Source organism: Arvicola amphibius, chromosome 5 (assembly GCF_903992535.2).
Source record: "Arvicola amphibius chromosome 5, mArvAmp1.2, whole genome shotgun sequence".
NCBI classification, from domain to species: Eukaryota; Metazoa; Chordata; class Mammalia; order Rodentia; family Cricetidae; genus Arvicola; species Arvicola amphibius.
Genome location: NC_052051.1, coordinates 13,772,926 through 13,800,886, shown reverse-complemented (window position 1 = coordinate 13,800,886; position 27,961 = coordinate 13,772,926). Strand labels below are relative to the sequence as shown.

General features: G+C 51.8%; 3 protein-coding genes across 5 annotated transcripts; 1 reads left to right on the top strand and 2 right to left on the bottom strand.

Moving 5' to 3' along the window:
* Positions 1–348: 348 nt before the first annotated feature.
* On the bottom strand, positions 349–2,598 carry Neurl2 (neuralized E3 ubiquitin protein ligase 2). 2 transcript variants are annotated; one of them, XM_038330018.2, is made up of 2 exons: positions 1,574–2,598; positions 349–604 (listed from the first exon to the last, which is right to left on the bottom strand). In XM_038330018.2, the coding sequence occupies exons 1-2, from the start codon at positions 2,313–2,315 to the stop codon at positions 561–563; spliced, it is 786 nt and encodes a 261-aa protein (XP_038185946.1). In that variant the 5' UTR covers positions 2,316–2,598; the 3' UTR covers positions 349–560. The 2 variants fall into 2 exon arrangements, with proteins under 2 accessions (XP_038185946.1, XP_038185945.1); XM_038330017.2 differs by having other exon boundaries at positions 349–590; positions 1,574–2,592.
* On the top strand, positions 2,588–8,937 carry Ctsa (cathepsin A). Of its 2 annotated transcripts, none has more exons than XM_038330014.1 (15): positions 2,588–2,728; positions 2,903–3,081; positions 3,174–3,285; positions 3,992–4,042; positions 4,132–4,218; positions 4,453–4,608; positions 4,919–5,010; positions 5,542–5,626; positions 6,097–6,188; positions 6,270–6,345; positions 6,427–6,569; positions 7,193–7,268; positions 7,933–8,022; positions 8,172–8,276; positions 8,494–8,937. In XM_038330014.1, exons 1-15 carry the CDS (start codon positions 2,675–2,677, stop codon positions 8,575–8,577), a joined length of 1,482 nt encoding a protein of 493 aa, XP_038185942.1. In that variant the 5' UTR covers positions 2,588–2,674; the 3' UTR covers positions 8,578–8,937. The 2 variants fall into 2 exon arrangements, with proteins under 2 accessions (XP_038185942.1, XP_038185943.1); XM_038330015.2 differs by having other exon boundaries at positions 2,683–2,790.
* On the bottom strand, positions 8,866–25,607 carry LOC119814376 (phospholipid transfer protein). The gene is given in 22 exon segments (XM_038330019.2): positions 8,866–9,170; positions 9,438–9,514; positions 9,602–9,665; positions 9,764–9,806; positions 13,890–13,957; positions 14,061–14,225; positions 16,489–16,548; positions 16,637–16,835; positions 20,547–20,590; positions 20,593–20,618; positions 21,814–21,877; positions 21,963–21,979; positions 21,982–21,999; positions 22,002–22,024; positions 23,100–23,200; positions 23,202–23,219; positions 23,221–23,257; positions 23,787–23,872; positions 23,874–23,916; positions 25,323–25,441; positions 25,502–25,552; positions 25,554–25,607. Coding segments are annotated over 22 exon segments (1,500 nt in total). The 3' UTR covers positions 8,866–9,047.
* Positions 25,608–27,961: the final 2,354 nt, after the last annotated feature.

Below are 27,961 nucleotides of genomic sequence, written 5' to 3'. Positions count from 1 at the left end.
AAGGGGCTTTTTACAAAACAAGTGTTAAATCAGGCATGGAGGCCCACACCTATAATAATATCAGAATATGGGAGTCTAAGGCCACTCTAGGCTGCAGGCAAGACCTTGCCTAAAACAGAACAACACAAAAAGCCATGATGGCTGGGTTTAATCCCTGACAAACCACAAACCAAAGGAGAATATGGAAGCTGTGTGTGTGTGTGTGTGAGACCAAGTGTCCTAGATAATTCAAAGGAGCGTGCACACTATGGAGCCCTGATCTAGACAGATTCTAAAACACTCTCTCTGGCCAGGTGACTCTAGAAGTGGCTGCCCCAGAGCTGCAGAGACAAGGAGACCCTCCCATGCTCAGAACATCAACATTGGCTATTTATTTCTGACCCTGATCATTAACCATGTGGCCAGTTTCGGATCTGCCACTGCTCTGGAGGCAGGATGGCACTTCTGTGGCTCTGCTCCGGTGACCACAGGCCTTCATTCATACTTGCAGAAATCCTTCAGTCCTTTGGGCAGGTGGAGCCCATCAATGGCCAGCCTGTGCACCACACTCTTCTGGATCACTAGACGGCACAGAGTTTGCAGGGACGGCACTGTAGAGAGAGGACTGTCAGAGACAAACTCATCTGGGGGAGGTGACAACAGGGCTGAGGAGATCTACATCTTGGTTCCTAGTGCCATCAACCCGGGAATTACTTTCTGCTCTCAGGCTCAGCCTGCCTGGCGGGGCTGCTTGTATAGATAGCTGACATACACCTCTTCCTGAGCCTTTGTCTACACACCTGCTTCTATTGCAACAGAGTCTGATTCCTTCACCCTTTACTCAGCTTTGTGTCTGATTTGCCTGTGCAACCACAGCCCAGTATATTGCAGGTTCCAGCGCAACACATTCAGACGCGTGACCAGAGGTTTCAGTGAAAGGCTTACTGGGCTACAATGAACCAGACTTCAGAATTAAAAGTTCTCAATCTGAGGTCTGTGGTGGCTCTAAGCCAAGAGGTCCAAATCTGTGAGCATTTTCCTAATAAAGACACACGAACTCATAGCTGAATGTAATGGCCCCAACCCTCAGCAGGCTGAGGCAGAAAGGGGTGTCTGAAAGTCTGAGTCCTGCCTGAAAGACCAAGTTCCAGACCAGCCTGAGGTACAAAGTAGGTCTCAGAAAACAAAAATAAATAAGTTCACAAATTTCTCAAGAACCCTCAGGTCTAAAACTGGTTTTAGAATCCCTGTCTTAGGGGTTGGGATATGCAGCACAGCAAGAGTGTTTGTCTAGCATGCATGAGACCCTGACTTGGTTTCCAAGACAAAAACAAAACAAAAATCCCTATCCTATTGAAACATTGTCCAGGCTAAAAGGACCTGTGGGGTCTCAGTCAAGCAGCTGAGTATACTGGTGCAGGCCCACAGCCAAGAAGCGATGTGTGTAAAAGCCACAAGCAGATGGATGGCCTAGGTGAGACCAGATTCTCCATCTTCAAAACTAGTGCTGCACAATCTCAGGCCTTGCCAGCTGGCTGTGGTGTCCTAGCGGGTGCCTGTCCCTACACTAAGCCAGGTAAGGTGGAATACCTACAGCCATACTCCAGTTGGACCAGGCGCACACTCTTGGTGGAGGCAAACACATCTACCACAGCGTAGAGGGGCTGGGCAGCTGGCAGCCCTCGGGCACTGGGACCCATGTCTTCCCCGTTGATGACGATGTGCATGTCGGCGGTCCCATCCTCACGTGGGCAGAAGAGAACACCCAGGCGGCTACGGCGCGCTGTAGGAGGCAGCACATTTTGTTCATAGAGCTGATCCAAGAGGTGGCTATAGAGCCCTGGCCGGCTGCGGCCCACCAGGCGGTCCCGGGGTATTCGGAACTGCTCGATGCGCAGATAGGGTTCAACCAAGAGGGCTTGGGGGCGGCTGGGGGCCGCTGACTCTACATATGCTTGACCCTCCCGGGGCACGCGGTTGTGGTGGCGTGTGATAGCGAAGACCCAGCTGTGACCAAGGCTGACCAGGTCAGGCAGTGAAAACTCGGGCACAGCGGCCAGGCTGGCAGGGTCCAGAGCGGTCAGGCCAAGACGCAGATGCCCGCACCAGCCCAGCTCTTTTTCCTCTATCTCCACTAGGAATACCTGGCCCGGGGCTAGGGGCTCGCGACTGAAGCACACACCGTGGGCAAAGCTCTCCACGCGTGTGGCTCGCGTTCCCGACGGGTCCACGCGGATGTTGGCTCCGTGAACTTGATGGAAGCGGGTGGGAGGGGGCTCCGGGCGCGCAGGACCCCGTGGGTCACCCAACCCTACGGGTTCGGAGGCAGCAGCCATCTCCCCGCCATGAGGCAAGCCCGCTCGTGCCAAGGGCTATTTTGGGCGGCGGGCTCACATGGTGACCGTGGGGGACCATGTAAGGCATTTCCCCCTTGCCTACCTAACCCCGGCTCTGCCTAGGGGTCCTAGCGCCGCTTTCTCGGCATCTCGCCAGTAACATGTCCCCAGGAGCCTGGGAAACTTTGTCAACACCAAGATCATCTGATCTCTGGCACCCTGGCTAATAACCCTAGGAGCTGTGTACTTTGGCCAGGTAACTGACCGCTCCCGACCCTCAGGCCGGCAGACAAGAAAAAAAAAAGTGGACATGACCAAGCTCTCACGTGATGCGGGCGTTCACGTGACTAGGACTACACATGACTTCCAATCCACCGGCGCCTTCTGGAGAGCAAGGACGCAAGGAAGCAGAGGTAAGGAGATTCCCGGACCGATGGGCAGAGATCGAGGCTCTGCGGCTGGGAGCTGGACCCGGGTAAGTGCTTCTCCGGGAGCTGCGCGACAGCTTCTCCCCAGGGACTGCTGCACCGAAGCTCAAAGGAGCTGGGGGACTGGTAAACATCCTCTGCCGATACTTCCTCCCGCAGATGCTCCGAGCCGCGCTGTCTCCACTGCTCTTGCTGCTGATTGTGTCCTGGGCATCCAGGGGCGAAGCGGCTCCGGACCAGGATGAAATCGATTGCCTCCCCGGCCTGGCCAAACAACCCAGTTTCAGGCAGTACTCCGGCTACCTCAGAGCCTCGGATTCGAAGCACTTTCATTACTGGTGTGCGGCCCTGCCTGCCGAGGAGGGCTTGATAGCTGGGCGGGCGGACAGGGTCTCTTACTTGCATCAATCCTGCCCTGCACCCTTCCTAGGTTTGTGGAGTCGCAGAAAGACCCGAAGAACAGCCCGGTAGTGCTTTGGCTCAACGGGGGTCCTGGCTGCAGCTCCCTAGATGGGTTCCTTACAGAGCACGGCCCCTTTCTGGTGAGTTGAGCCCTGTTCTCCGCTGTGAGAGAGGACAGGAGAGTAGAGAGAGAGAGAGGCCGGAAACAAGGAAAAGAAGTGACAAGGGAAAAGGCAGGAGGGGTGTGGGGGGGGGGAAGGAAGGAACCTGTGGCTTCCCGAGTTTGTTTTCCTTCTTAACAATTCTGTTTTGAGCCGGGCAGTGGTGGCACAGGCCTTTAGTCCCAGCACTTAGGAGGCAGAGGCAGGCAGATCTCTGTGAGTTCCAGGACAACCAGGACTGTTACACAGAAAAACCTTGCCTCAAAAACAAAACAAACAAAAAACCTACAATTTTATTTTGTTTTGTTTTATCTGACCCTTGGCCTAACTTTCTGTACCTCTCGGGAGTGTGGCAATATGTAAAGAGCCTGCGGGGCGGTGGAGGCGCACGCCTTTAATCTCAGCACTGGGGAGGTGGAGACAGAGGGATCTCTGTGAGTCTGAGGCCAGCCTGGTCCACACAGCGAGTTCTAGGAAGGCTCCAAAGCTACAGAGAAACCCTGTCTTCAAAAACCAACCAACCAACCAACCAACCAACAAACAATAAAGAAAGAAAGGAAGAAAGAAAGAAAGAAAGGAAGGAAGGAAGGAAGGAAGAAAGAAAGAAAAAAAGAGCCTGGCACTGTGGCTCTTTCTCTCCACCCAGCTGCCCAATGGGACTCACACAGCTGTCTTTCCTCCCCAGATCCAGCCAGACGGTGTTACCCTGGAGTACAACCCCTATTCTTGGAATCTGGTACACCTGCAGTTGTGGGTCTTGCAGGGCTGTCTGGGTACTTGCAGGGGCAGGGAACACTCTTCCACTCATTCCCCCCTTCCCTCTAGATCGCCAACATGCTGTATATTGAGTCCCCAGCCGGAGTGGGCTTTTCCTACTCAGACGACAAGACCTACGTGACCAACGACACAGAGGTGAGTCTGGCGCCTGCCCACCTGCCCCGTTCTCGCTGCCTCCCTAAAGATAGCATGATAGGGGAGACAGCACGACCTCAGAGTCCACTTTCGGCTCTGTCATGTGACCTGTGGCAGGCTCATTACAAAGTCACTTCCTCTTCCACAAAATAAAGTGGGCTGGGCTCGCCATCTCTGAAGATCTCTCCAGCTTAAACCTCAGGTCTTCTCTCTCTCCCATCTCACCGTCCCCAGGTGGCTCAGAACAATTTCGAAGCCCTGAAAGATTTCTTTCGCCTCTTTCCGGAGTACAAGGACAACAAACTCTTTCTGACGGGGGAGAGCTACGCTGGCATCTACATCCCTACCTTGGCTGTACTGGTCATGCAGGATCCCAGCATGAACCTTCAGGTGCAAGACAGCTACAGGAGGGAGGAGAGACACTTTGGGGCCGTGACCTTGGATTAGTTAGGTCAGCCGAGGCTAGGCGCTCCCTCACAGCCTGCTAGTCGGCCTCTGAGCTAACTACTCTGTCAGCTTGCATGCCTCCTACTACCGGAAGCTCACCTGCCGGGCTGCCACTTACGTTTCTTTAGATTGAGTGACCTCCCCCACCCCCACAAACCACTCTGGATTGATTTCAGCTTCTAGATTGCAGGTCAAGGGAGGGTCCCCTCATCCTCACCCTTCAGATGAACTGAGAACTCCGGCTCTTTCATAGGGGCTGGCTGTGGGCAATGGACTTGCCTCCTATGAACAGAATGATAACTCCCTGGTCTATTTTGCCTACTACCATGGTCTTCTGGGGAACAGGTACGGGAGAGGGATGGTTGGGCAACGTCAAGGGTGGGGCAAATCCTAAGATCTCAGATCTGTCCTCCAGCACATGATATTCCTGCTCTGATTTATGAGTAGGTAGGGTTGGCCAAACAAAGGGTTTGATGCTTAGAGGCCAAGAATAGAGACCAAGATGTAGAGGAAGTAAGGAGTCTGGGCATGGTGGAAAACAGCCCCCAGCCGATACCTGGAAATAGGCAGCTGGGCTGCACAGTGAGTTTAGACCTTGAACCCAGACTACCTAGAAAAACCTGGTCTCAAAAACATTTCCTTTTTTTTTTTTCATTTTAAAGGGGCCCCTAGGAAGACTCTCTGTAGGGATTGGGGGCATGTTCTTGAGAACTGGGTTTAACCGCCTACACACCGAACCCTGTCTTATCATTCCTCCTCCCCTGGGGTCAGGGTCTGAGGAGGCTGGAGGGGGAGGGACAGTGCCTCACCGCCTAGCGCCTCTCTACACCGCTTAGCGCCTCCGCCCTCCCTCAGCCTGAGCACTTTGATCTGCAGGCTTTGGACTCTGCTCCAGACCCATTGCTGCTCTCAGAACAAGTGCAACTTCTATGACAACAAAGACCCAGAATGCATCAACAACGTGAGGTTCCGCCCTTCTACCCTAGTCCTGAGATGCAGCTCACACCTCACCTTGGGAATCCCCTATCTCTCTAGCTCCATTGCGGCTCCTTTTGGTGGTATTGGGGTTTGAACCCAGGGCCTAATGCACACACGACAAGCACTCTACCAACTGGGCTGTAGCTCCAGCCCACTTCACAGCCTCTCTGTCCTGGACCTTTCCATACTGTGGTGGTCTCTGCGAAATCCAGTGAGACAATTGAAGCCAAGGATGCTTAAGCCACTTGCCTTAAGTCACAAGGCAGGGAACGGCGGTGCTAGGACTGGACCCAGGTCTTGAAGATTGCTTCCAGTGAGCTTTGGGGTCTGTGGAATAAAGTGGGTGAAGGGTGGTGACAGGAGATGAGGTAGGACAGCAGCTAATTTTGAGGGGGGATGGGTAGGTCATGGAGGGTCACGGATCCAAAAAAACATGATGGTATGTTGGCACAGCTCCAGGAAGTGTCTCGAATTGTGGGCAAATCTGGCCTCAACATCTACAATCTCTACGCTCCGTGTGCTGGTGGGGTGCCCGGCGGTGATAGGTAGGTGCTGCTGATTATGCCTGGGGCCAACCCCAACGGCCTCTACAGGCCCAGCACCCATCTCATGTATTTATCTTTCAGATATGAGGACACTCTTGTGATTCATGATTTCGGCAACCTCTTCACTCGCCTGCCACTCAAGCGGCCCTATCATCAGGTATGTGAGGGCATGGGCTTTCCCTGGGGGAGTAGGCGGGGCAGAGAAGTAAAGGCCCTCACCTTGTGTCCATGCTCCCAGGCACTGCTGCTCCGTTCTGGGGACAAGGTACGCTTGGATCCCCCCTGCACCAACACCACAGCCCCCTCCACCTACCTCAACAACCCGTATGTTCGGAAGGCCCTCCACATCCCCGAGAAGCTGCCCCGCTGGGACATGTGCAAGTGAGCTTCTGTGGCCACTCATGATTCAGGAGGTGGCATCAGCAGGGTTCACGGGGGTCCTGCAGCTAGGGCTCCTCCTCCAAGCGGGCGGTGTGGACATTCAGGGTGAAAATTAGCTGGGCAGAGTATTTAATGGCCTTGACCTCCATCTTGATTGACATTCAGTTAACTTGGAGGTGGCCACATTAGTTATCATCAGATCCTTTACTGACATTTAGTGCATAGGTGCTGTCCCAACTTCCATTCCACTGCCACCCAGCGCTGCTCATTCTGTGACCCCATCAAGTAAAAGGGTAGACCTAGCTCATCAGAGCCTAGTGAGGTCTTTCCTGATTGGTCAGTGCCCATCCTCTACTCTGTCATTACCAGCTGTTACAGCTTCCACACCTGCTGGTTCCTTCACACTAAAGCCAGCTGTATCCCAGCCATTCTAACAACCAAAAGATGCACCCACACATCTCCAAAGTTTGGGTGGGTTGAGAATCTCTAAGTGCCAGCTCGGTTCGGATAAGGAGACCTACAAGGAGAGGTAGTAGACCCAGCGCTGGGAATCAGAAAGCTCTGATTGACTGGCCTCCTCTGTGTCTGTTTTTTTCTGCATCCTATGCATGTGCTCCCGACAGCTTCGTGGTGAACTTACAGTACCGCCGTCTCTACCAAAGCATGAACTCACAGTACCTGAAGCTGCTCAGCTCACAGGTATGTGGGCGCAGCACAGCAGGCTCCAGCCTCCGCGGCTTCTGAAGCTTTCCGCCATGGTAGCCTTAGGTTCTAGAGCAGCAGGTCAGGTGGGGCGCCATTCAGAGCTCGCCCCACCACGCCCTGGTGGCTGTTTTTTTGTTGTTGTTGTTTTTTGTTTGTTTTGTTTTGTTTTTCTGTTGCTATTCTGAGACTCAGTCTTGTTATGTAGCCCAGGCTAGCTTTGAACACAGCAAAACGGTCTCAGCCTCTCCAGTTCTGGGATTACAGGTGTGTGCCAACATGCCCAGCTCTGGGAAAGTGTCTTATGCATTCCCAGCAATGTTTTCTCTGTCTGTAAAATGAGACTAATCATCTGGGCATGGTGAGTCATAACTGTAAGGCTAGCCCTGGGAAGACTGAGGAGAGACTTCAAATTCTAGACAGTCTGGGCTCCGTGATGAGACTGTCTCATTTGGGGGATGGAGGTATCTTCCTCCCTAGACAGTAAAAGCGTTTGACTGGTGCTTACTGGACATGTAGTATGCAATCAGAAAACACGAGAATTTCAGGTTCCTACTATTAGCTGGGCTTCTGCGTTCCCAGGAAGGTAGGGCTTGAACCAGGGAAGGGCTGAGGGCCTAGGCCAATCCCACACTTCTGTCTTCCCCTTCTCCTACTCCAGAAATACCAGATCCTACTGTACAATGGCGATGTGGACATGGCCTGCAATTTCATGGGGGATGAATGGTTTGTGGATTCCCTCAACCAGAAGGTAAGGTTGTGCTGGGGGGTGGGGTGCCAGGAGTGACTCTCATCTGTAGAGGGCACACCTGGAGAGGACTCTCCAGTCCTGTGGTCTCGAGGACAGCTGTGGGCAAGGCTGGCAGGAGCCACTGGCTGATGTCTTTCCCGATGGGCCAGATGGAGGTGCAGCGTCGGCCCTGGCTGGTGGACTACGGGGAGAGTGGAGAGCAGGTAGCCGGCTTTGTGAAGGAGTTCTCCCACATTACCTTCATCACCATCAAGGTAGGACTTGGAGCCTAGCGAGGGGCAGCTGAGGCCGGAGGGACAGTGGTGGGACCTCCCTTCTTTACCCTCTGGCTTTTGTTTCTTCTGGGTCACCACTGGTGCATCAGGGCAAGCTTTCAGGGTGAAGAGGGGAGTAAAGGCCTTGGGATGAAGTACCAGGGGGGAAGGGTGATAAGTATTGGGGATTGGAATCTCATAAAGCTGTGCTCCCCAGGGCGCTGGACACATGGTCCCCACGGACAAACCCCGAGCTGCCTTCACCATGTTCTCTCGATTCCTAAACAAGGAGCCTTACTGAGGGGACCCATGGAAGTTCTCAGTCCTCCAGCCCCTCCCAGCCTCTCTCAGCCGAGAGAGGGGTCCTCCTTTATGCAAAATGCCCCTGTGGGGCAGGTCCTGCTCTAACACTGTCCCCAACTTACCACAGCCCTGTGCATCCCAGCCTGGGCCTCAGGGCTTCACAGAGACAGCCTAGGGGCAGTGAGCACTTTGTTCCCGCCACCACCGTGCGGTGGCCTGACCTCCCCTCACCTGCTTAATGAATGCCCCATCCCAGGACCCCAACAGAGCTCTAGGGCAGCCCAAGAAGAGGGGTGGATGGATTGTAATTGATGGCTGAGTGATTATGAAATTAAATCGGGTATAGCTTCCAACTGAATTCTTCTCTGTGGCATTGGGGACACTACAGGCTATGGGTACAAGGGGGCCAGGGCTGATGCCGAGAAGACTCAATTCCTGAATGCCAGCTGCCTGGGAGGGATGAAGGATTCAGGCAGCCGCTACAGAGGGTGGGGTGACACTGGAGTCCACAACGGTGGCAGGACGGTTCTTGTCAATCACTTCTCGAAGCCCTTTGGCAAAGTGGAGGTCAGCCCCAACGGTGAGGAAGCCCTGGGAAGGGGACAGGGAGTCTCACTCTGTCCTTTAGGAGTTTGGAGACAGCTTTTCCAAACAAAGACGTAATTGAGAGATCTCAGGGGGGCCCAGCTCCTTTGAGGTGTATCTCCGCTATAGCACGGCTTGTTTCTGAATAAAATCCCTTGCTAGTTGCTAGGAAGGAGCAACTAGTGGAGAAGGGGCTTTGGGGGACAGAAAGCACTGGGTGCTGTAGGGAGGGGAAGACCCTGGAGCGCATCCTCCCACCCACAATCTACTTACCGCGTGGTTGGTCACCACCTCCCGCACAAAGTTGATGCCCTCGGGGAGGGGGATCTGCACCCCACGCCAGGTCCGCTCTGTGGGTGGGAGAGGCAAGCTCAGCCGGGTCCCCCCAGGTAAGCCCCTGCCCCCACTCCTTCTTTCCTCGCCCCCGCAGCCCCTACCATTGAGCATGGGCACCACTCCAATCTGCAGCAGCGTTTTCAGCGGGGCCTGCAGTGGGATCAGCTGAGGGGAAAAGGGCACAGACAGGAGTGCATGGGTGGTGGGTTGGTGTGAGCTGCCATCCTCCCCAGTGGACCCACCCACCGCCATCCCCGACTCACTGCCAGAGACTCCAGCGCAGACTGATTTGAGTAGATCTGAAACCTGCAGGAGAAAATGTGCACCATGGCCATGAAACCTGGGGGCATCCTTTTCTTGGGCCTACCTAAAAGATGGCCCCAAGTGTCAGCTTTCCAGGTCCCACCTAGTCATCTTTCAGGGAGCTGCCATTCCCCAGGTATACATGCTTGAGTGACACTTGTCTTTGGAGCCACCCCCCCCTTTTCCTTTTCTCTCTCTTTTTTTTGTTTATTTTTTATTTTTTATTTTTTTTGTTTTTTGAGACAGGGTTTCTCTATGTAGCCCTGGCTATCCTGGAACTCTGCAGACCAGGCTGGCCTTGAACTCACAGCGATTCACCTGCCTCTGCCTCCCAAGTGCTGGGATTAAAGGCGTGCACCACCACGGCCCAGTCTGGAGCCCCCTTTTTTAGGCCTGCCACTTTTCCTTTGTCAAGAACGCCCATGTGCCAGGACTCCACTGATGGCCCAGCAAGTATGGTTTCCTTCATCTAACAACATTCAACAATGTTTACTGCCTGTCAAATGGGTACTAAGCTTATTCAAACACTTAAAATAGGGCTGGAAAATGGCTCAAGTGTGGGTAAGGGTGCCTGCCACCAAGCCTGACTGAGTTCGACCCCTAGGGCACACATGGTAGAGGAGAGGATGGACTCCTACAGGTTGTCCTTTGACTACCACAGGCACTCCGTGGCATGCAACTACCCACACACATAGTGCCTATGCACATAGGCATACACATATACACAAATTAATTTTTTTATTTATTTGTTTTGTTTTTTTCGAGACAAGGTTTCTCTGTAGCTTTGGAGTCTGTCCTGGAACTAGCTCTTGTAGACCAGGCTGGCCTCGAACTCACAGAGATCTGAGATCTGCCTGCCTCTGCCTCCCAAATGCTGGGATTCAAGGTGTGCGCCACCACTGCCCCGGCAACACAAATTAATAAAAAAAAAAAAAAAAAAAAAAAAAAAAAGCTAGCCAGGCTGGTGGACCCCTAAAGCCAGCAGTCAGTTTTCTTTCTAAAGGCAAAGGCAGGCAGTTTTCTTTGAGTACCAGACCAGCTTAGAGCTTTGATTAGAAAGGAGTTGGGGTGGGGCACGGTACTGGGGAGATGGCTCGGAGGTTAAGAGCACTCTTCCATGTGCTGAGTTCAGTTCCTGGCACCTATGTCTGGAAACTCACATGGCTTATAACTCAGGCTTCAGGACAGTCGAAGTGCTCTTCTGGACTCTTCAGGCACCCATGCACACATGGCGCACACACACACACACATGCGCGTGCACAAATAAAAACTAGAGGGGTGGAGAGAGATGGTTCAGCAACTAAGAGCACATACTGCTCTGGGGTACCAGCACCCATGTCAGAGAGTTTACAACTGCCTGTAACTCCAGCTCCAGGGGGAGAGGGAGGCAATGATTCTGGCTTCTGGGCACCCACACACACACACATATACGGATAATTAAAAACAAACTATTACTAAAAAACAAACACCGAAGTTGAGAGCTGCCACAGAGGCACAGGTCTCCGATCCCAGCACTTGGGAGGAGGCAGAGGCAGGTGGGTCTCTGTGGATTTCAGACCAGAAAAAAAAGCACTCAGGAGGCAGAGGCAGGCAGATCACTTGAGTTCAAGGCCAACCTGATCTATAGAGTGAGTTCCAGGACAGCCAGAGCTACACAGAGAAACTGCGTCTCGAGAAGAAAGAAAGAAGGAAGGAAGGATGGATGCTGGGCTGGAGATGCAGAACTCTTCCCTAGCATATATATAAAGCCCACTTCTATTCCCAACATCACATAAATATACACACATATGCTGCTGAGGCACATGCACACATGTGTAGGCATGTGTGTGTGTGTTTGCATGGGTAAAGGTACACACGTGTGTAGGGGTGTGTATGGATATGTGCACATGGAGACTGGAGGTCAAACTCAGGTCATTTTTCCTCACACACCATCCACCGTGCTGTTTTGAGACAGACTCTCTTCATTGATCTGAAGCTCCCGTGTTAGGCCAAACTGGCCGGGGAGTGAGCCCAGGGATCCTTCTGTGTTTTCCCCAGTGCTGGGGTTACAAGCCATGACCCCTAAACCCCAGGTTTTTAGGTGGGCTTTAGGGCTCATTCATCCTTGAACTCATTCACTTAGCTATCTCTCCGGTCCTTGGGATTGTTCGTTGTTGGTGATGTTTGAGGCAGGGTCTTGCTATGTAGGGCAGCCTTGGCTCAAACCCACAGGAGTTTTCTTACCTCAGCCTTTCAGGTGCTAGGATTACCTGGCCAAGCTGCAATACTGTAAAACACAGAGTGACTCAGTCCTCACTCATAGCCCTAAGAATCTGGGACTTTTAGAAATTATTTGGCACCCATGAGGAAACTGAAGCTGCAGAGGTGATGTAAGTTGCCTGAAGCCACGTGGCTATGTGGACTAGACCCTGCCTCTAGATTCCAAGACCCTGCTACCCTTCCTGGTTTCGTTTCAGCCTCTGTATCAGCACTGTCTGCTATGTAGCCATTGAATTGTGAAGTACAGCTGTTTAATTATAACTATAAAATGCCGAGTCGCACATGGCCAGGGGTGACGACGCTAGGCTCAGCCCTAGAGAAGATGGTATTTTCACTGGTATTCGGCACAGGAGGAAATGAGCCTTAGAATGAGAAAATGACTTGCTTCAAGGTAACCATTGTACTGAGCCCAAGTTGATGCTCAAACCAGTGTTTCCATCCTCTTGGCTGTGTAACTGCGGGTGTGTCATTTAGCCTTACTGAACCAATTTGCTGGTCTCTAATAATACCTGCTCTGCCTGCTTCTGGATGCTGGGAGAAAGCAGAGGCGTTGCTTTAGAAACCACTGTTAGCCAGGAATGGTGACACACATTTGTAATCCCAACACACAAGAGGCAGATCTCTTTGACTTTGAAGTCAGCCCACTATATAGAGTGCCAGTCCACCCAATGCTACAGAGTGAGACCTTGTCTCAAAAGAAAAAAAAAGATAAAGGTACTTTGGGGGCTGGGGAGATGTGGTTCAGTTGGTAGAGTGTTGCCATCTAGAATGCCCTAGGCCTTGAGTTCAGCTCCCGAGCTCTGCATAAACAGGACATAGTGGTGTGTGCCTGTGATCCCAGCACTCCAGAGATGGAGGTAGGATTATCTTTGGCTGTCTTCTAAGACAGAACTTGGATGTGTAGGTGTGGGTATGTGTGGGCATGCGAGGTCAGAAGACACCCTCCAGGGTGTTGGTCCTTAGATGCCTCCCACTTTTTGTTTGAGACAGTGTCTTTCAGAGGCCAGACTGGCTCTCATCAGAGCTTCCAAGGATCCACCTATGTCTAGTCATCATCACTGGGATTAAAAGCTTTTCCTTTGGGCTCTAGGGATTCAAACTCAGGTCCTTGTGCTGACAAGGTAAGAACTTTACCAATTGAGCCATCCCTATATCCTTGAGTTAAAAATCTTTTTAAAAAAGATTTATTTATTTTTATTTTATGCGCATTGAGCTGCCATGTGGGTGCTGGGAATTGATCTGAAAGAGCAGCCAGTGCTCCTAACCACTGAGCCATTTCTCCAGGCCTGAGTTAAAATCTTCTCTATTCATTCATTCATTCATTCATTTATTTTGAGACAGTAGCTCACTATGTAGCTCTGGCTGGCCTGGATCTAACTATGTAGACTAGAGCGACCTTAAACTCACAGAGATCCACTTGCCTCTGTGGAATGCTTAAAGGCATGAACCTTAACACCCAGACTTGAGTTCAGTTTCTTTTTTTTTTTTTTTTTTTTTTTTTTTTTTTTTTTTGGTTTTTCGAGACAGAGTTTCTCTGTGGCTTTGGAGCCTGTCCTGGAACTAGCTCTTGTAGACCAGGCTGGTCTCGAACTCACAGAGATCCGTCTGCCTCTGCCTCCCGAGTGCTGGGATTAAAGGCGTGCGCCATCACCGCCCGGCTTGAGTTCAGTTTCTTATGTACTAACAAAGACAGATCCCAGCTTGTTGGAGGCTTCAGGAAGAGCTTGGTTTTAGCCCCATGGTTCTGTTGGGCAGCTGTCACTCACTAACGGAGGTGTTAAGGCTCAGAAGCTAAGGGCCCACCCAGGATCTTTATCAACCGCGTACCTGCGAAGATCCAGCTTCGTTCGCAGCGCCTTGCCCCGGAGTGTCATCTTAGCACTGAGACGCCCTTCCTGAAGGGAAGTGCACGGTGCCATTAGGAACTGGGAAGGTTTGGAGCCCACCTCACAACCTACTTCTCACTGACCCCCAGGTACCCTCATTTTGGGGCCATACCATGATCATCTTAGAGAGCTCGACTTCAGGCAGCATGGGTGGGGCCAAGGTGATGGTGACGCTGGCAGTGACTGAGATGGTGGTGCCCGAGGGCTTGATGGTGCAACGCGGAGGGCTCACAGCCTGCAGCTTCAGCTTCAGTGGGGAGTTAATCACTGTAGGGCTCTGGAGACGGGGTAAGGAAGGTGGGTCACAGTCCCAAACTGTTACCTGGTGAGCCCTGGGGATACTGGGGGGACAAAGTCTTAGCCTTTTAGGAGACAAGGATTGCAAATACAGACTGTGCTACCACCCCACATCCTTCTGACCTGCACCCAGCCCCCATGAGTTGGTCAAAGTAGTATCCTTCCTTCCTTCCTTCCTTCCTTCCTTCCTTCCTTCCTTCCTTCCTTCCTTCTCTTTTGAGATGGGCTCTTGCTATGTTGCCTGACTGGTCTAGAAACGCTGGACTCCAGAGCTCCCCCGCTCAGCCTTCAAGTGAAATTATAGCATGCACCCCACACCTGACTCCCTGCCCACCCACTTTCTCCTCAGTAGCTAATCCAGACTCAAACCCCAGCTGAGCCTCCCCAGGGATGGATGACCTTTTTGCTTAAACATCCCTCATCTCTGCGCTGCTCTATGGGCCACATAATACTATTAAGTACATGCGCTTACTCACTGCTAAGTGTGAGTCTGAGCCAGGTGTGGTAGTTAAACCTGTAATCCCAGTCTTTGGGAGGTAGGGTAGAGGCAGGAGGATCAGGCATTCACACACACACATACACATATACTTATATACCTATCTATGTGTGTATGTATGTGAATATATATAATTTGAGGCCAACCTGGGCTATATGAGAATATGAGATCCAGTCTCAAAAACAAGCATCCCCTTAAGCATAATTCTGACTCATTTAAGTCTCAACCAAATGAGCCAGGTACTATTATCCTCATTCTGTGTATGTGCATGCGGTATGTGTGTGTGCACACACGGGTGCACACGTGAATGTATGCTTTTGCTACAGCCCAACTTAGGTGTCTTTCTTTATCACTTCCAACCTTACTTTGTGCGACAGGGCCTCTCCCTGGACCTGCAGCTCACCGATCCAGCTAGATAGGTTGACTAGCAAATCCCAGGGATCCTCCTGTCCCCTCCCCAGAGCTGTGCGTGACAGCTCTGCTCCCAGCTCTCAACACGGGTGCTAGGGATCAGGGATCCGAGCTCATGTGTCTAAAGCAAGCACATTACTCACTGAGCCATCCCCCCAGGGAACTGAAGCAGAAGGACTAAAGTCTATGTGGTCATTGAGCTGCAGAGCTGACCGATAAATGCAAGCAGCCTGGGAACACAGCCGTACTCTTAAGGCTCTTAACTACTCCGCCATTGTGTTGACAGATGACAGCAGCAGCAACAGCAGCTGTTTTACAGAACACGCACTCCATAGCTGGTGCTGTCTAATTACACGCCTTACTTCACTGAAAATTCATGACATGCCTACAAGGTTATGTGTGTAGAGGAGGCCAGCGTGACGTGGAGTCACACGAACTCAAATTCCTGTCACTTACAAAATTGTAGCTCTGTATTATCTATCACCATGCATGCAGTGCCCCTCGGAGACCAGAAGAGGGCACTGGGTCCCTCCTGAATTAGAGGTCCAGACAGCTACTGTGTGGGTGCTGGAAACCAAACCCCTGGGTTTCTCTTTGAGAGCAGTGAGTGCTCTGAATCACTGAACCATCTCTCCAACCCTGTGGAGTAAGTATGTATGTATGTATGTATGTATGTATGTATGTATATACTATGTGTGTGTATGTATGTATATACTGTGTGTGTGTGTGTGTGTGTGTGTGTGTGTTGTGTGTGTGTCTATTTTGTTTTGTTTTTAAAAGACAGGGTTTCTCTATAGCTGGAGCCTGTCCTAGAACTTGTTTTGTAGATCAGGCTAGCCTTGAACTCACAGAGATCTACCTGCTTCTGCTTCCCGAGTGCTGGGATTAAAGACATGCACCACCACTGCCCGGCTTTTTTTAAAAAAAAATATTTGCAGATGGTGCTAGAACTCGGGGCTTCACGCCTACACAGCAAGCATTCTACCAACTGCGCTATATCCCTAAACCCTTGTTTTAAATGTTTTCATTCTTTCCATCCTCCCCATTAAATAAAGGTAAAGAAATGAAGGCCCGACACTTGGAAAGCTCAGATTCTCCCAATCTCCCAGCTGCTCTGTGAAGTCGACAGGGCAGGGCAGTGCCACCCTGCTCCACAGAGTGGGAACAGGCTTGGCGAGATGAGGGGACTTGGCCACAGGCAAAAGGCCAGCTTTCAGTTTCCTCTACAGCCACCGCTGGAGATCTCCAACTGTACCCTCCACCTACCACCTAACTTCTGTGACGGTGGGGTGACCTTCAACCCCGTCCACACCCCCGGCCTCTAGCCAATACTCACCAGAAGAACAATACTCCCAAAGTAGGTGGCCCTCAGAAGCATGTCCAGGTCACTTGGCACCTGAACAGGGGAATTAGAAATGAGACAGGGTCACTGAACCCTCCATCATGGGCCGTTCTTCACCCAGCCTCAGACAAGCCTGGCATACCTTGTCCCCCACAAGCGTCAGCTGCAGGGCTCCAGCCTGGAAGTAGCTCTCCATGGCGGAGTCAAAGAAGGACTCAGAGAAGGCCACATACACCATCCTCTCTTCCTCCTCCAACTGTGGCTCCACCGCCCTGTTGAAGAAGCTCCAGTTCCCATCAGTCAAGGGGAAGAATGTTCCCTGGAATTGGGAGTTCAGGGTCAGGGTCAAGGTAGATTGGATTTGTGCCAGGCACAGTCAGGAGTCGTGGAGAACTGGACTCTGTGGCTGTTCTGGGTTGGGGGTGGAGGGGTACTCATGGGCTCATGTCTCAAAAAGTATTGCAAAGAGGCCAGAAAGGAGGAGCACAAGAAGCAAGGTATGGAGCTGAAGAGACAGCTCAGATATTCAGAGCGTGTACTGCTCTTCCAGAGGACGGGGGTTCAACGCCCAGCATCCACATAGTCTCAACATCCTGCCAGTTCCAGAGGATCCTTCTGTTCTCCACAGGTACTGCAGACACACTGCTGTACTTACAAGTGGGGAAAACTTTCACACCATAAATAAATAAGCCCAGAAAGAAGGGAGGGAGGGAGGGAGGGAGGGAGGGAGGAAGGGAGGGAGGGAGGAACGAACGAACAAAGAAAAGGAAGGCAGAGAGGACCTGGAAAATAACACAGCAAAAGAGGAGTCTGAGTGGCTTTGGATACTGGCAACAGTAATCACAGTCAAATTTACATATCCATCCTGGCCACCTAGTTCCAGGTACTCAGTGCCCTCCTCAACTTATGTGATTTTGAGATGTGGTCTTGCTAATGTAGCCCTGGCTGGGCTCAACTGCACAGCAATCCTTCTGCCTCAGTCTTTTGGTGTGTTGGAATATACCAGCGTGCGCCACCCACAAATGCTTCCTTCGGCCTGTCTAACAGAGGCTCCTTTTGGTCCGCGCCACAGCCCTGGAAGTCATGGTATCTGGCTCTGTTCTTTACACTTACTAGGAAACAGGCACAGATGGGTGAAGCCCATCTGCCTGATGTCGTGCTGCTGGCCAGGGGGTGGGATCAGGATTTGAACTTACGACAGTTGAGTTGCAGAGTCTTTAGAACACTGTTGCCAGCCACAAGAAGGTGCAAAGGTGGTCACATATGAACTGCTGACGTTGGGCAAGTCTTCATAGCCATCAAATGAACACAGCTGGGGTGCCCTATTTCCTGGGACCTAGTCCTGTTCTACAGGAGCCCTGCCTTCTCTCCCTCTCCCTAAAATAAAATTACTTAAACTTATAAAAGCCACTCACTCCCTATAGTCCATGCTTTTCATTCTTCAAATCTGTGAAATAAGAACCTGAGAGCTGTCTGGCCCGGTGGCCAGAATTTAATCCCAGAATTCCCATTCCCGAGGCAGAGGCAGGCAGATCTCTGAATTCCAGGTCAGCCCGAGTTTCAGGCCAGCTAGGGCTAGTCCTCTAAAAACAAACATCGAGCCTTGAAACCTGCAGGCTCAGGATGGCTTTGGTGGCTGTCCAGTTTCTCTCTAGCCCCCCTACCTAAGCCCACCTTGGACAAAAGAAAAGGCCTCCATCAAATTCAAAGATGTCCCAGTAATTCCTATGTCCCGATGACTTTCCTTCCTGGCCAGGAAACTGACGAGAGAATCCATCAGGGAAAGATCTCATATCTAGCCATTCCAGCTGCCAAAAAGGCTTCAAGGCAGAACCTGGGTTCAGCACTTTCCAGTCCAAAGCCTTGAAGGCCTAGGAAAAAAGGTCCACTAAGCTAGCCACAATGGCTGTGGCCTGAGTCTGTGAAATATCCACTAAGCTAGCCACAATGGCTGTGGCCTGAGTCTGTAAAATATCCACTAAGCTAGCCACAAATGGATGCGCCTTGAGTTTGTCAAAGGCGCTACAGGTTTTGATTGTGCCCTTCTTTTTTTTCTTTCTTTCTTTCTTTTCTTTTTTTTTGGGGGGGGGGTTCTTGAGACAGGGTTTCTCTGTAGCTTTAGAACCTGTCCTGGAACTAGCTCTGGTAGACCAGGCTGGCCTCGAACTCACAGAGATCCACCTGCCTCTGCCTCCCGAGTGCTGGGATTAAAGGCGTGCGCCACCACCACAAGGCTTAATGTGCCCTTCTTTCCAGCCTGTCCTAGTTGTCTGCTTAGGGCTTGTGATGCTGAGCTGTAAAAACTGCCTGCTCCCACTAGAAGGGAGTTGTTTTTCCTCCACGCAAAGGTCCCTGGTCCATTTTCTCCCCATCCTCTCTCGCCTTTACTCTCCCATCACATCATTACCCAGGTACCAACAAAGGCCCCTCACTATGCCCAGCCGTTAAACAAACGGAGCTACTGATGAACTCTCCAGGTCCCTTAGGTAGAGCCCAGTGGAGGGGACCACCAACTGCCACATCCAATGATCCGCTCAGCTCAAAGAAGCCAGACTGGTAGCTACCCAGATTCCCTAAAGGCAGACAGGGCTACTCCTTGGGGTGTGGGGATGAGAACAGAAGGTAGGACAGGCCCACGTAGGGCAGGGACCCCAGAGCAGCAGTTGTGAGAACGTCCTGGCGTGAGGCAGGATGCAGGAGAGTGCTCTGCTCCCCGGCTTCAGGTTTTCAGTTTTGGGTCACTCCCGCCTCGAAGCTACACCTGAAAATATACCATAAAGTCCTGCCTGAAAGCAGAGAGTCACCTGGACACGGTGGCTGGCCAACCGGACTGACCAGCTCAGCCCCTTCCCAACACCTCCCCCAGCTTCCACCATCAGTCCAGACTAGCAGCTGTGTGGTACCCTACTTCCAAGGACCCCTCCTGCTATCCAGGAACTCTTTACTCTTTTGCTTAAGTTCTCTGCAGTGAAATATTTATTTCCAAAACTCAAAAAAAAGTTCTAATAAACACAGCTATGTTTTCATACACATAAATTCAACTATAATTAAAAGCAGCAGCTGGGGGCTGGAGAGACAGCTCAGTGGTTAAAGAGCATCAGAGGATATGGGCTCAGTTCCCAGCAACCATGTGGCAGCTCACAGCAGTCTGTAGGTCCGGATCTAGGGTATCTAAACCCTCTTCACACATGGACTAGACAGACAGACAGACAGACAGACAAAACCACTTATATACAGAAAATAAAAATAAACCTTAAAAAACAAATATTGTTGCTGGGTGTGGTGGTGCACGTCTTTAATTCCGGCACTCAGGAGTCAGAGGCAGGGGGATTTCTAAGTTGTGAGACCAGCCTGGTCTGCAAAGCAAGTTTCAGGAAAGTCAGAGCTACACAGAGAGACTCTGTCTCAAACAAACAGCATTGTCAGGCTGGCAAGATGGCTCCTCTGGTAAGGGAGCTTACTGGCAGTCCTGAGGACCTAAATTTGATCCCCAGGACCCCAGGTGGGATGGAGAGAAACAACTTCCACAAGCTGACCTCTGACCTCCACATGTGTGCCATGGCATGTGTTGTACACACACAATATTGTATCGATCAATGGACATTTGCAGGCTAGGTGTCCCACAAACATGACACCATTTTAAACGGTGAACTTGAACATCCTCAGACCATGGTACCCATGGAGGGCTTGGACTCTGTCCCCCTCGGAAACCCAAAGAGACTGTTGGCAACCTGATTCACAGGGTTGGGAGAGGCAGGGGATGGGCAGGGCATGAGCAAGTCCCTGAGGTAAGGACGTTTGTGGGGGCCCAGCTGGACAGAAAGGAGCTGCAGAGACACAGGACATAGCTAGAAAGGTGGGGCTTGCCCTCCAGATCCAGGGGGCTGAACTCAAGGCAGCAGCAACAGCAGGGAGCCACAGCAGAACAGCAGAGGAGAGAGAGTCAGTTTGCAGAGCCCTGCTCAGCCACAGAGAAAAGGAAACTGGTTGGCGGTCAGAGGTCACAAGAAACCAAGTCAGGCAGCTCACCCGAATTCCAAGTCCATATTGGCCAATTGGAGACCACAGGATCCTTCAGGAGGGAATAGTCGATGCCAAAACGAGATCATCCACAGGACTACGCACTGCAGAAAGAGGCTCAAAATCACTCCAACCCTGGGCGACATTGGGTCTGGTGCTTAACCTCTCTCTGTCTTTCCTTCACAATATGACACTCCTCCTCTCACAAAGTTCTTTGTTTTGTTTTGTTGTTGTGTTTTTTGTTTTTTTCAAGACAGAGTTTCTCTGTAGCTTTGGAGCCTGTCCTGGGACTAGCTCTTGTAGACCAGGCTGGCCTCAAACTCACAGAGATCCGCCTGCTTCTGCCTCTCAAGTGCTTGGGATTGAAGGTGTGCGTCACCACACCACCGGCCCGGCTCCTTCATAAAGTTCTATGGGATCAGATTCAGCTTAAAGAGCGGCAAGCCCTTAGAGCCTGGGGTGGTGTCCATGCTTGGTTATGAAGTTATTGTTAGTTTCCCGGACTACTATGACCACTGGAAAAGTTCAGTCATCAAAATCACTAGCGAGACTGAAAGGAGGGGCCAGCAAAATAGCTCAGCGCTAAAGGAACTTGCCTCCCAAGCGCAGCAACCTGAGTTCAAACAACCCAGAACCCGTACAAAGGCAGGAGACAGTCAACGCTGTGTTCTCTGACCTCCGCACAAACACCGTGACATGACTACACACACCACACACACACACCACATGCAGAGTGATAACAGTGTGTTTAAAATGCTTGAGATGGCCGTGACATGAGTACACACACGTACACACACACAACACACACACACACACCACACCACATGCAGATTAATAATAATGTGTTTTAAAAATGCTTAAGATGGCAAAGGAGTCACTTCCCCTCCCTGCATTCTTTCTCAATGCCCTTCACCCAACAGGTCTGATGGGACAGAATCACACTGATTCACGGTGGACAGCCATAGTGGCTTAGGAAGAAGGGACCTATGTTAAACTGAGCACCCATGAAACGCAAGTTGATGATGGTGATCACAAGCACACACTAAAGACCTTGACAGCTCCTGGTGGGAGGCATTGCCAAAACAAGAGGAACCTGAAAACTCAGACGGTTTTCTTCAATTACCTAAGGTTAGAACAGCAGTTCAACGACACATTTGAAACCAGGACTGCTCCATGGCTGGACTTGGAAGGGGTCTGTTCTGAGAAGCTGTATGACAACAGCACACAGCTTCCTTCCACCCCCCCAGCCCCAGGCCCAATCCTGGGTCCGGTCTCTCAGCCCCACCAGCACTGACTCACCGGCACCGTGTTCCAGGAGAGAGTTGAGCAGCACTGTCCCAGCGTGGTAGAGCACAGGGCAGATCTGGGGGGACAGGACCAGAGGTCAGGGCTTCTCAGCACCAGGCCACCCCTACTTTGGTACCCAGGTCTGCCACCACCGCCCGTACCTGCTGGTTGAGGAGGACCGCATCCCGGAAGTGATGACGTGGAGAAGAAGTTATATATTCCTCTGCAAGGAGAGGAGAGCCTGGGTTAGCCCAGCCCTTGCCCCGACCACAAGCCGAGGCCCAGGAAAAACACGTGCACAAAAAGAGACAGTTACAACAAGGGCTCCTGTGTAAAAAAATCTCCCAGCAGCTCCTCAGTAGATGCCCCAAGATCCAAGCCCAGCCCCTCACAGCTTGACTCTCAAGGCTCCCACCGCCTTTACTCACAGTCTGCCCATAGATCCCCACGTCTACCTGTGACCCCCCCGTTGCCCTCCCCAGTGTCCTGCCCACTGCGGCCTGACTGGGCACCGTGCCCCCTGTTCAAGTCAGTCTCTCAGTCGACCACCCTCCATTAAGAGCCCACCATCCTGAACACTGACCTGGGCACTCAAGACCACTGTTTAGAGTCCTGCCAGCTGAGCTCTAAACTGCTTTCTAAATCATTTGTTGAACAAACAAAATCTGACAATGTATGAACACCAAATGGACAATCTATCATGTTCCCCCTCAAAAAATCATGCCAAGGACCCCCAATATATCGCTTTGTGCTATTATTATTTGTTTTTTCAAGACATGGTTTTCTCTTTGTAACAGCCCTGGCTGTCCTGGAACTTGCTTTGTAGATCAGGCCTGCCTCTGCCTCCCAAGAACTAGAATTAAAGGAAGTGGTGCCACCATGCCTGCGCCAGTTTCATTTTCTAAATTCAGGTGTTGGGGATTGAAACCCAGGGCCTTGTGAATGCTAGGCAGGTACTCTACCACTGAGTTCCAGTACCGGACATACTAATCCTAACAATTACATTTAACCTTAGCAGTTAGACATTTATTATACGCCAGGGACTGTTCTAACTATTCTACATCTGACAACACAGTGCCCAGGACGATCTGGGGAAATAGATTCCCTTCTTCTCCCCATATCCCAGAAGACATGGAGGCACAGAGCTTTGCTGACTTGCCAAGTTCACACAGCCGGGAGGGGGTTGCGGGGGACTAGGATTTGGGTACATTCGGTGGGATTCCCAAGATTTGTCCTTTTTCTGTGCTAGGAAGTTTGGACTGTGGGGCTCAAAGGTGTGCACTGTGGCCAGGACTTACTTGAAGGTTCCCCCCGAAGGCCATATCCATTTAGAGACAGAGGCCTCGCAGGAGACATTGGACACTTTAATCCGACCAGCAGGATCCTGGGAGAGCTTCAGAACCTGTGCGGATGGATACAACCCTCGGCCGAGGCATTGATGTAGCCCCCATCATAAGCTGCCGAAGGGGGTTCGTGTTCTTCAACCCGTACAACATCCCCATTGCCTCCTGATCCCTCCTCCACGCCCAACCCCTTCTCTCCAACATGACCACGCCCTTACTTCAGGACTTTTTTTTTTTAATGATCCAATGAGTTTAATATTAGCGTTGTTTGCATAAGCACAGGTGTGGGAGTTCTAACTGGAGTACGTGCCAAGTACCAGCATCTACACTTTAGAAAAATGACTCCCTGCTCCTCAATAACCATTTACTGCCTGTAGCCGGAGTGGAGAGCCATAAACCCTCCCCATAATTCCTCTTTACCTTCACCAGACAGCCTATCAAACCCTCCACTTGCTTGGAGAAACTGAAACCTAGGAAGGTTTGTGGATACTGGGCCCAGCCACCAGGCCCTCTCCTGAGCGTGGCGTGTGTGTGTGTGTGTGTGTGTGTGTGTTGTGTGTGTGTTGGGGGTGTGTGTGTGTGTGTGTGTGTGTGTGTGTGTGTGTGTGTGTGTGGTGGGGGTGGTGGTGGTAGGGTGCTTACAAGAACCAGTAGAGAATCTGTCTCCGGAAGTGCAGCCCCAAGGACGCGTTGGAGATGTGCAGCAACAGCTCCTGGTCTGGCTGGAAAGTGGAGCTCCGAGGATATCAACTGCAGCTGTGTGACCTTCACCCTGCAGAGGGCAGTGTCAGGGTATGTCCAGGGCTGAGGGGGAAGGGACTCACCCAACCACAGGGACTTCGTCCCTCCCCTTCTAACTTCTGCAGGCTGGGAAGCCGGATGGTGGGGATGGGAGTTTCCTTTGCCCCTCAAGAGCTCAACCTGGATCTGGTAACTCAGAGATCTGCTCTCTGGACCCAGGGGTTAAATGGGCCTTCCTCTTTTCTTATTATTTAATGTTTAAAAGACAGTTAGTTGGGCTGGAGAGATGGCTCAGTGGTTAAGAGAATCTGGCTGCTTTTCCAGAGGTCCTGACTTCAAATTCCCAGCAACCATATGGTGGCTCACAACCATCCATAATGAGATCTGGTGCCCTCTTCTGGCCTGCAGGCAATACATGCAGACAGCACATCTGTAAACATAATAAATAATTTTTTTTTTTTAAAAAAAAAGAGCTGGATGGTGGTGGTGGTGTATGCCTTTAATCCCAGCACTTGCGAGGCATGGCAGGCAGATCTCTGTGAGCTCAGCCTGGTCTACAGAGCGAGTTCCAGGACAGGCTCCCAAATTACACAGAGAAACCCTGTCTTAAAAGACCAAAAAAATGGGGGGCTGGATAGATGGCTCAGAGGTTAAGAGCATTGCCTGCTCTTCCAAAGGTCCTGAGTTCAATTCCCAGCAACCACATGGTGGCTCACAACCATCTGTAATGGGGTCTGGCGCCCTCCTCTGGCCTGCAGCATACACACAGACAGAATGTTGTATACATAATAAATAATATTAAAAAAAGAAGAAAAAATTATAAAAAGGAAAAAAGATCTATATAGTCTCGTTCCTTGCACCGTATCCTCTGCCCAAACTGTGATCGCTAGACCTGTTTCTTGAGACAGGTTTCTCTGCATAGTCGCTCTGTAGACCAGGCTGGCCTGGAACTCAGAGATCTGCTGCCTCTAGCTTCCCGAGTGCTGGGATTAAAGGGCCTTGTTTTGATTATTTTAAAGTCCAAAACCGCGCCTTTAACTTACGATCCTGCCCCAGCCCCTCCTCCCCCTGAAAGCAACCGAGCACAGGCGTGTGTCAGCACTCGGCTTTCCACCTGGTCCTTTGCCTCCATCAACTTTAAACTCGCCCCACGTCACGCTCTCCCATCTCTGCCATCCTTAAACTTTCCTCCCTTTTAGCGCCACCCTATGCCGAGACTTCCACTCTCGGCCACTAGTAAATTCTTCCCAGCGCACCTTCACAGTGTTCTTTGGTCCAAGCTTCAAATCTACTGGCTCGTAGTCCCTTTCTTGGGCCCGCCTACCTTCATCCCTTTACCTTAGAGCCCCACCCTGCTTAACTGGCCACGCCCCGAGTCCAGGGGTCTCCCAGGTCATCCCACCCATCTTTGAGACCCCGCCCCCGGGGCCTACTTACTCGGAGATGTTGTAGTAGAAGTGGCCCTTACTGCCGTACAGGTCCGGGATGGTGACGGTCTCCAGCTCTTGCTCCAGAAAGCGCAGCCCCTCCTGCTTCACTGAGGTAGCACGGAGACCCTCAGCCCCGTGCCCGCGTGAGAGCACCCCACCCGGTCCACAAACGCCCGCCTCGCGCACTTACCACCCCTCCAGCGCCGCGGAGGTGACGCGGATCTTGCATCCCGGGAGCCTCGGCATGAGCACCTGCCAGGAGCGCTAAGAAGAGGGGCGGAAGCAGGGCCATGGCGACCAGACCTGGGGGGTAGGGTGAGGTCGTCAGGTGTCACCTGTGCGGCTTAAAAACTACTCCTTAGGCGTGCAACTAGAACGGGGTGCTGGCCCGGACCGTTATCTCCATAATGAACTGTTCGGGGGCACTCAGAACCAATAAGCTTGTCTCCATTAGCTAGAAGCAGAGACTGAGGGCTCCGAAGCGCAATGCGACTTGCGCTTAGCCTCTAGAGGATTTTGGGGCTCAGTTCCCTCGTGCAACCTCCGCGTGACGAGTTTGGACCTCAGGAGGATGAACACCCCCCCCCAATTTTTCCCTTTTCCTTCAGAGGAGGAAGGCGTGTGCTGGCTTGTATGTTGGTATGGCAACCACCACACGCGCATTCCTGCTGAGCTGTTTGCGGTTTCCCAGGCCGCGCGCAGGGGTGGCCCGGCTGACCGCTGTCTCCTGGGTTCCCCGGCTCTCCCGGCTCCCCCAGGTCCTAAATCTCTCCCATCAGGCATTCGGCCTGGTGTCCCATCCCAACGCCCTCCTTCATCTGCTCTCTTCTCCACCTGGGTTCTGCGGGCCATGCGGCTCAGAAGGGTCTAGGGGTACGATGGGGACGCGCCCCAACTCACTTAGTGTTGGAACTGGGGGACGGCGCGGTCACACCGGACGGCAGACAATGCAAGGAATCCGGGCGGCAGGGTCTGGCGGGCAGCGCGGGTCCAGCAGTCTTTATAAGCCTGGGCCTCCCGACCCCCCTCCTCGTTGCTGTTCTCCCCTCCTCCTTGGGAGCTGGGAGGGGACGGGGCGGGACGCTGGCAGCCCGGAGGGTGGAGAGAGCAGTACCGAGCTTGTGACAAGCCCGGCTGCTGTCTAAAAGTGCCAGAAAAGTGCAAACGGCGGCCTGCCGAGCCACAGTTGTCAAATGCCAGTCACCTAAACTCTTCCTGCACCCTCTTCAGCAAACTCCTTCACTTTACGGCGGAGCCTCAGTTTCCCCATCCAGCACAGAGTCACGGAAGCTCCCGTTTCCGCACCCATCCTTTCCCTCAAACGCATTTCCTTGCTGGCTTTGTTATGGGACCCCAATCTGCCAGGGAGTTTTAGGGCCCTGGAACCTTCTCCTCTTGGAGAAGCAAGACCTGACAAAGTTTTTTGTTTTGTTTGGTTTGGTTTGGTTTGGTTTGGTTTGGTTTGGTTTGGTTTTTCGAGACAGGGTTTCTCTGTGGCTTTAGAGCCTGTCCTTTGTTTTTTTAAGCCCAGGAGGACACCTCTGGGGCAACTAGAATCACCCCGGAGGGAGGTTTGTCCTTCCTGGGGGACTGTGGATTCTTTCGTGAACCCCTGTGGCTGGCTGCTCCACACAAGGCCCCTGGACCCCGTGCACTGCCCACAGAGTTCCATTCCTCAATGTGTAGGATCGCGAGTAGGTGCTGGCTACCTTTTTATTGCGTTGTGGATGGGCCAAAGAGAAAGAAGGAACTGATAACGATGCTTACTGAGCATTCAGCTGACCAAGTAGTCTTGCGTCCAGGACCTTCCTGGATCCAGAATTGTGCAATGGAATCCACCCGTTCTCAGGCAAATCAGAATGGCTAATCACCCCGGACCTGGTTTTACCTTCTTATAGTCTGTGAGGCTGGCTCTCTTAGGAATTCTCTCTGGCAGGAAACTGGAGGTTGAGACAAATTCTGTGACTGTTACTGGATTTTCAGGGATTGTTCCTAAACAGTGGGAGGTGGGTGAGATAGCCCCCCAAAAAGGCCTAGATTCTTCTGTCTGAGGGATCAGTGTTTACAACCTAGGGTGTCAGTCCTTAGGACCCTTATTTAATCTCTCAATTAAGTTAGAAGTTAGGGAGGAGGAATGTTTTTTGGTTTTTGAGACAGGTTCTCATGTAGCCCAGGCTGGCCCAGAAATCTCTATGCAGCTAAGGATGGCCTTGAACTTCGAATCCTCCTGCCTTCACCTCCAGAGTGCTGGGATTGCAGATGTACGCCATCACTCCTGGTCTCTGTGGCGCTGGGATGGTTCACATAGAACCTTGTGCATGCTCGGCGACACTCTGCCAAGTGAGTGACATCCCAGCCTTAATAGGTTATTGTATAAAAGGGTCTATTGCAAGGGCTGGGCATAGCCTATGCCATACCACGAGCAAGGAATGAATACCATTATGATTAAGGGCACACACCAGGAGTGAGCCCAGCAGGGAGCAGAGTGCAGAGGCCACCTAGAGGATTAGAGACCTGCATGGCCTTGAGTTGAAACAAGTTGTTTTCATGGATTCTGACTCAAGACGCCAACCTGGGGTCTGGAAAGAAGGCTCAGCAGGTAAGCATCTACTGCACGTAAAGAGGACCTCAGTTCAAGTCCCAGTG